At 41.4% G+C, this 7,717-nt stretch overlaps 1 protein-coding gene across 1 annotated transcript in view; it reads left to right on the top strand.

Annotated features, from left to right (window-relative positions):
* The window catches only part of LOC107086061 (huntingtin-interacting protein 1-related protein-like), a 33,247-nt gene that overhangs the window by 12,643 nt on the left and 12,887 nt on the right, over positions 1–7,717 (top strand). The window contains exons 9-21 of the mRNA XM_015376802.1: positions 298–438; positions 525–582; positions 669–744; positions 826–963; positions 1,042–1,164; positions 1,532–1,715; positions 1,799–1,887; positions 1,968–2,084; positions 2,475–2,576; positions 5,431–5,625; positions 5,780–5,890; positions 5,992–6,186; positions 6,258–6,405. Of these exons, the coding sequence (XP_015232288.1) occupies positions 298–438; positions 525–582; positions 669–744; positions 826–963; positions 1,042–1,164; positions 1,532–1,715; positions 1,799–1,887; positions 1,968–2,084; positions 2,475–2,576; positions 5,431–5,625; positions 5,780–5,890; positions 5,992–6,186; positions 6,258–6,405 (1,677 nt within the window). The remainder of the gene's footprint in view (positions 1–297; positions 439–524; positions 583–668; positions 745–825; positions 964–1,041; positions 1,165–1,531; positions 1,716–1,798; positions 1,888–1,967; positions 2,085–2,474; positions 2,577–5,430; positions 5,626–5,779; positions 5,891–5,991; positions 6,187–6,257; positions 6,406–7,717) is intronic.

Here is a 7,717-nt window from a genome sequence, read left to right as displayed (position 1 = left end):
CTGTAGGGGGGCCATTTATGTTCGTTTCACTTCAAGACTTATTTCACTGCTTGCTTCGTGGCTGTGGGGAGATCCTCTATTACACTTTTACCATTTTGCATTTAGGCCACAAAGTGACATTTTGGTCCCACACCACCAGAGTTGCTTCCTCCCCATGTTTGCTTTCTCTAGGCTGTTTGCGCACGAATAAGATGACGTATTATTTATTATCATTGTTTTAATGAATTTGTGAAAGACATGGATGCCAGAAGGGGGAGGATCTGATCAGTGTTCCTTGTGTTTTCTCTGTGTCTTAAGTTCTGCGTCAGATGGATGCCAACGGGGCCAAATCCACGACCCAAGCCGGACAGTGCAGACTGACGCCTCTCATCCCTCTCATACTGGACTGCAGTTTCCTCTACCACTTCTCTGTCCGCCTGCTTTTCAAACTGCACAGCCGTGAGTAGGAAGCTTCTGTTCTTACCTAATCACAGCCTGAGGAATCAGATTCAGCAGGAACCGAATTAGATGTCTCTGCTCCTTAGGTATCGCTCCAGATGTGCTTCTGGGTCATCGAGAGAGGTTCCGGGACCAGTTCGTCAGGTTGGTTTTCTGCAAATTACTCAATTATTTAATAAGCCAGGATGCTCGTCCTATAGATTTCCAATTTTTTTTCGCTTTGTTAACAGCCTCACGCAGTTCTTCAACAGAGCCAGAGAAATTGAGTTCTTCAAAACGATCATCCAGATCCCAGATCTCCCAGATGTAAGTGATAGGGTTTGAGATCGGCTAGTTCTTCTAACATCCAGGTTTTCAGTCCGGAAATGTTTTATTCCCACTCTCCAGTCGCCCCCAAACTTTCTCCGAGCCGCTGCCTTGGGGGAGTACAAAAGGCCGGTGGTGCTGATGCCGGGCGAGGATCGTCCAGAGGAGGATGAAGTGGAAGCGCAGCCAGAGTTTAGAGACACGACTCAGATACCACAGGTGTGCTTTATTATTTTATGATTAAAAGAGAGATTTTTTCCTGTTAATTGTGCTAAAATGCAGCATTTTGTCTGGCAGTACTATTTGCTCAATCAGATGGGAGGATCTGAGCTGCCTGTGGAGCACAGAGAAAGCGACAACAATGGCTATAAGAGGGAACTGGAGGTTCTGAAACCAGAGCTAGAGCTCATCAAGAGTGAGGTAAGGGGGGTGGGGGCGTCTTTTTTTTAAGGGTGCTTTTGTCATCATCCCACCCAAACCCAATACCAACCATTAAATATTAGCTCAACCCTTAAGTAGCATCTTTATGTGTTCAAATGATCCAAACTCATCATTCACTCAAATATAATAAATGATGCAGAGATGCGCTCTGTCCAGTTTGACTGAGTTTGAGCATTTTTCTGCAGAGAAGAAATGTTTAGTTCCTCCATCAGCAAAGTTGGTTGAGACATTTTCTAACTTGGAACGGCAATGAAAATGGTTTCCTAAAAGGTTTAGATTTTTAGGGAAAGATTTAGTGTTTCCAGGCATTGCAGTGTATAAATAAAACTTTTCCAATTTTCTCCAGGCTCAGAAATGTATGGTTGAGTTAAAGGCTCAGGTGAACCGTCTGGAAGCAGAGGTGGAGGAGCAGCGCACCCACAAGCAGGTCGCTATGGTTGAAAACGAACACCTGCGGATGGAGGTGGAGGCCTTGCGCAGCGCTAACGTGGCCAACGTCGGAGCTCAGATCGGATACAAGGAGGCGGACAGTGAGTACAAAGCCTCTAAGAGCGCATCAACCTGAGTCTGGACGTCAGTGAAAGTCACTGTTTTCCTCTTCATGTCTGAACAGGCAGAGCTCAGGCTGCAGAGGTTCGGTTCACGCAGCTCAAAGAGAGACACGCAGAGCTGGTTACGAGTCACGCCGATTTAATGAAGAAGGTACAATTATTGCTATTTTTTCTCTCAGGAATCTGGTTGTTTCTGATTCTAAGTCAGACTTTTTTGTGTTGCTGCTGCAGAATGCAGAAACAGTTAAGATGCTGACGAGTACAAAGCATGTTCAAGATGATTTACTCAGAGCCAAGCAGCAACTGGAGAGCGAGGTGGAAAGTCTGCGGCAGGAGAAAAGATCGGCGGTGAGAAACTTTGGTCCCAGAGACGACCATCCAATAAGATCCTTTTAAACACTGAAAAAAACATCTAAACATAAGTCAAACATTTCTTAAGTGTGTTTACCCTTAATTTGAGTAAGTAAATGAGATAGTTTGCCAATGGAATAAGTATTTTTGCTCTTAAAATAAGATAATTAGATAACATGCACTTGAAATAAGACAATGCAATTGTGTTTTCTTATTTAAAATGTAAATTAAATTGTATATCATTGTTCCATTGGCAAAGTGTCTCACTTACCTTCTCATTTCAAGAACAAATGCAGTTATTTTAAGAAAAAACGACTTATCTAGATTTCACTTTGTTCCTAAAAACACACCTGCTGTGACTGAATATTAAATTTTTCTAATGAACAGATGAATGTCCAGCAGCAGGAAGTTGATCGCCTGAACAAAGAGCTACTGGAGCAGAGGGCAGAGATGGCGCTGCTCCACAGCATTCTGGAGAATAAAGAGAAGGTAAAAGTTTTAATTTTTTTTTACCAAACTCACCTACATCACATCAGGACAAAACTCCCAGTCAGTTTCAGGGGCGGTTTTATCATAAAATCATTTTATTATGTCATTTATAAAGATAAGACCTTTTTAAAATAATTTTTGAAGATTAAAAAAGAAGAGTCCAGAGATAGAAGATTCCTTCTAAATAGGTATTTTTAATGAAAAGTGCAATCTGGAAATGAAACTTTTAAAATGGTTTTAATCAAATAAAATATTTTCAGACTAACTTTGCTGTTTTCTTTGGTTTCATTTTTTACAAGTAAACTTTTTGATATTTTATTTCTTTATTTATATACAGAATAGATTTTTTTTTTCCAAAATTTTATTTACAGTTAAAGTTTTATCAACTGCATTCTTTTGAAACTGCATTTTAAAAGTCACATTCTCTTCCTTACAAGCCAAAACCAAACTGCTCTGAAAAAATGGTTTACTGATGTCCATATATGTGTCTTTGCTCCTTTCTTTAGAGGAAAGCCTGTCAACAAGTGAAGAGAATGTGATCTATTAAATGCAATTTCAATCAATCAATCTTTGTCAGCTACAATTTACATTGCAAAAATTTTAGTTTCAGTACAAACCGTTCATCACAATACATCACATTGGGGGGTCTACTGAGGCCATGTGTGCCGCAGAACGCTCATTCTTATAGCTTCCCAGGTCCCAGGCGGTTACCTATAGTGCTGCCTTTATCTCTGTGGAAGATAGGAGCCACATTGGGGAAGAGAGGGGGAAAAAAACATATTTCACACTTTATCTTTTGAAAACTATGCAAATCATAAAACTCAATCTGAAAAAATAAACTGAAAGCAATACAAATTTCAAATATAGATAAAAATAATAACAAAAATAGGAAAATTAAAACATAAATAATGTAAGTGAAAAATTACAATTAAAGAAAAACAACCATTTTTACCTATTTACCCATATAAATAAAAGTGTTGATGGCAGCAGCACAGCTGATATTTCTCCCCAGGATGGAGTCACAGCCAAACAGGAACAGACCAGATGAAGCTACTATGAGAAAAAGTGGAGAGCATAGCCTTAGAGATTGAACTAACAGATTCTGCAGAATGAGAGAATAAAGATAGAATGAAGCAGAATGAGAGAATCAGTGGCTGGGAACTGCTGACATCTGACACAGAGTCAACATCTCCATATATTTTGGACCAGGGGTCTGTTTTTCAGGCCAAGGACCCCCAAACTGATGGCGACTCCCTAATTATACGGTATATATTTTTTGTAATTTTGTTCTATCAAACTGGTCCCATAGTTACTCTATTACAGATGGAGTCATGTAACCAAAGTAATCCCTCCCTGGGATTATTAAAATATTTCTGATTCCTGGTTGATGGGACAGGTGTTGTGAATGAAACGGTTTCCAGCTTGAAAGAGCTCCTGTGTGTCGCTGAATGTGTGCATTGATGACTGAAAGACATCTTCTGTCTCCATTTATCTGTTTACTACAGTGTGTTGAATTCATGTTAATGTGGATTTAAAGACATTTCAATTAGTGGAAAAAATTGCAGGGGGGAATATAAAAAAAAAAGTAATCAACCAAAACCTTTGCAACCGCTGCAGTACCTCTGTGGTCCCCCTGTTTTAGTTCCGTTTTAGACAGTCGGTAAAATGATAGCAATCAAGAACCCATTCCTAGCAGATCTGGAGGGAGAATGGAGCAGCTTTAAACATCAACCTATCATGTTCAATATCAGACGGATCATCAAAAGCTCAGGGGGATTAAATAGAACCATCTTCAGCTATTGTTGAAAATCTGGCTTTCATCTCAAAGAAAAATCTACAAGAAGCAAGAATACAATTAGAGAAATAGCTTTTTAACAGCTGCTACTTACTTATGCGGTTCCTCAGACTTCAATAACTCCTTCATACTGGAAAATTAATGTCCGCTTCCTTAAGTCCTAAACATTTTAGTTCTTTTTGTAACCAGCTGGTTACCAGTTTGGACCACAAGCTGAAAACCAACCAGTCACCAGTAGATTTCATGGTGCTTTTCCTTAAAAACTCCACATAGAAGCCAAGCAAAGAGGGACCAGACCTGTTCAGGCGCTTCGGTGTAAGGGTAAGAAATGTTGGTTAAAACAATAAAAGTTTAAGAAATTCAGTAAAGAAACAACAACATGTCAGGGTTTGGTTGAGGTTTTGAGGACCTGAATGCAGAGGCAGGGAGGCAGAGGGGAGTTTTTGTAGTTTTAATGGAGTATTCACAGTCAACTGAGGCATGAATCCAAAAATCCAACAGAATAAGTACAAAAAAACAGTGTCTTGGAGACATCAGGGAAAAACAAGCATCAATGGCCAGGAAAAGACGAGGAAGTAGCACTGAGGGACTGCACAGGAAGAGTAGAAATGGGAGACTGAACAAAGACAGGACTAATGAGCTGATTGGGAGCAGGTGTGAACAGAGGCTTCCAGAAGGACCTAAGAAGTTGAACTAAAATATATCTGGAAAACACCAATAAAGCTACAAAACATGGATCAACGTGAAACTGAATACTCAAACTTAACACAACCAAGACTGTGACACATCATAAAATACTTTTTATAACAAATATAGACGTTTCAAATTTCATTTTTTTAAATGATTTTTTATTTACCTTCACCTTTGAACCATTAAGCTTAAGGATTGTAGTTTGATGTCCCTCATTAAGCATATCTTATAAAACACTGAACACTTATTGCACTAAGTCCTGTAAAACATTGAAAGATGAAACTAACCCAGTATACCCAGAAACTTTTGCCGTCTGTTTGGAAAAGCATCAACGGAGAATTATTGTTTCTGTCTGCGAATTTTCCTCAGGAGGGGACTCAGGTCAGCAGCAGCCTGGCAGCCCTTCAGGCGGAGCGCGATGCGCTGCTTCGCTCCGCCAAGGAGAAGGACGCAGAGCTGTCCAGTCTGAGACAGCAGGCCCAGCAGCAGCAGAGCTCCATGGACCTGGAGAAAGACAGGATGAGCCGAGAACTGGAGGCTCTGAGGGCCCAGCTGCAGCAGCAGGTACAGACACTCCTTCCTTCCTTCCTTGAAATCAGTGTAAACATTTAGATCTGTGAAACATGAGTGAGGGATCTGATGTGACACAGTAAGTTTAGGAGGAGATAATAAACAACAACCTGAACATTTAAGAACCAGATTTCATGTTTTCCTTCAGCTTGCTATAAACGCAGAGCAGAAGCTGGAGATCGACAGACTGAAGCGAGAGCTGGACTCCACCCGAGCAGATCTGGCTCGCGCTAACACTCTGCTGCAAAGCAAAGAGATGGTGAGATCATTTCTGGGTGCTTTTATGATTCCAATGCTGAGTCCTTCCTGTGGATGAAGTCCTGACTCTAACTTAGAACTCTATGTTTTGTTCCTCTGCAGAGCGGCACACAGCTGAACAGCACATTGGCCGGCCTGCAGGCAGAGAAGGATGCGTTGCTGCGATCCGTTCGGGACCAGGATGCAGAGCTGAAATCTCTGAGACAGCAAGCCCAGCTCCACCAGAGCATCCTGGAGCAGGAGAGGCAGAGGAGCAACATGGAGCTGGGAAACTTACACGCTCAGCTGCAGCAGCAGGTGCCGCACCGTACATCTCACTCTGAAACTAGCTTTGCTGGTTACTGACAGGACTGTGTTTGTTGACCCAGGCGTGTCGGGAGGGTGATCTGGCCCAGAAGCTGCAGAACGAGCAGTTCTGTCTCCTTCAGTGTGCAGTCGTTGAAGCTGAGGGCATCATATTGGACGCTGTTGCCAAACTGGATGACCCCATACATGTCCGCTGCATCAGTTCTCCAGGTAAAACAGCAAAAAGCCAGACATGCATATATTTATAGGGATGCAATATACTGGATGCAATATGCATATCTTTTATATTGCAAGAAACGTTTGCTATTAAGTGCAATGCATACAGGCTTTCTTTGCATGGAAGATATTTGGTAACATGCGATATTTGATACAGTACAAGAAACGGAAAAAAAGATTTTAAAAATCCGTAAACCAAAGATGAAAGTCTCTTTAATTGGGAGCTTCATTCTCTCTGTGAGACTTCAAAAAGTAAAGTCTTTGAGGGAAGGCAGTGCCTCTCTTACATAACATAGCCTCTACGGAAGATTTCATTGATCATTATAGGTATTGTGGAGGATTTTCGTGAATTTCTGAAAAGACCTGCCCTCTCCACTTTAAAAACAAAATGCACATCCACAATCCTGTACCCGCTCCTAGGAGGGAACACCTATTAAACACGTGCAAGAGTATGCTCTGACCCATTTCTGCTGGAGGAGGTGCGGGAAATCGTGCAATGATAAGACGGTCGCTCAGATAGATAAATATGGGCGCAAATAAGACTGTTGGTACATTAAAAAAAAAAAATCATGACCTTCTTGTTGCGTGTGTACTGCAGTGGAAATTTGGACATGTTTGCGGGTTAAATAGGGATCTGTGGCCACCGTATAACTACTAACGATGCAAATTACAAAATAAATTGTTATAAAAGGGGGTTCACAGGAAGAAACTGTCAGTTCTCCTCCAGACTTTATCGCCATTATAGGGTGAGTGAGAAGGGTAGTGTGATGGATCCTCCCTGTGTTCACGCCCACAGCCACGACCAACAAACTTCCTAGCAGATATGATGCTGAATCTCCTGCAACTGCAAGCCTTTTCTTTTCATTTATTTATTTATTTATTTTTAGCCGGGCGGTTAAACTGCAGCTAGGTTAATACCGTGATCAAATAAATCTTTTTATGCAGGCTGGGCGCCTCCAGGCACTATGCTGTGACACAAATGTCACACTTGTTGGTGACATTTCATGCAGTGTTGCGCAGATGCCATTTTTTGGCCCTGATACTGATACCCGATACCTGGCTGTGCAGCATTGGCTGATGCTGATATGATTTGTTTGAAAATGATGTTTTTGCACATCTGTCTTGCTGCTTCACTCTTCTCGTCCCAAGGCTATTTCCCACGAAGTGAACTCACCAGGATTTGTTGCTGCTGTACTTCCTGGTTTCTCTTTGCAGTCTCAAAGCTTTCGTGTTTGTTTACATGTTTCGACTTCAAATGTTTGTTAAGGTGCAAAGTATTGAAACTGCCCAGTTTAACTCCACCTCT

The sequence above is a fragment of the Cyprinodon variegatus genome, unplaced genomic scaffold (assembly GCF_000732505.1).
Source record: "Cyprinodon variegatus isolate N-32 unplaced genomic scaffold, C_variegatus-1.0 Scaffold142, whole genome shotgun sequence".
In the NCBI taxonomy this organism is placed as follows: Eukaryota; Metazoa; Chordata; class Actinopteri; order Cyprinodontiformes; family Cyprinodontidae; genus Cyprinodon; species Cyprinodon variegatus.
Note: the sequence above shows the minus strand (reverse complement) of the source record. Positions and strands in the feature narration are given on the sequence as shown.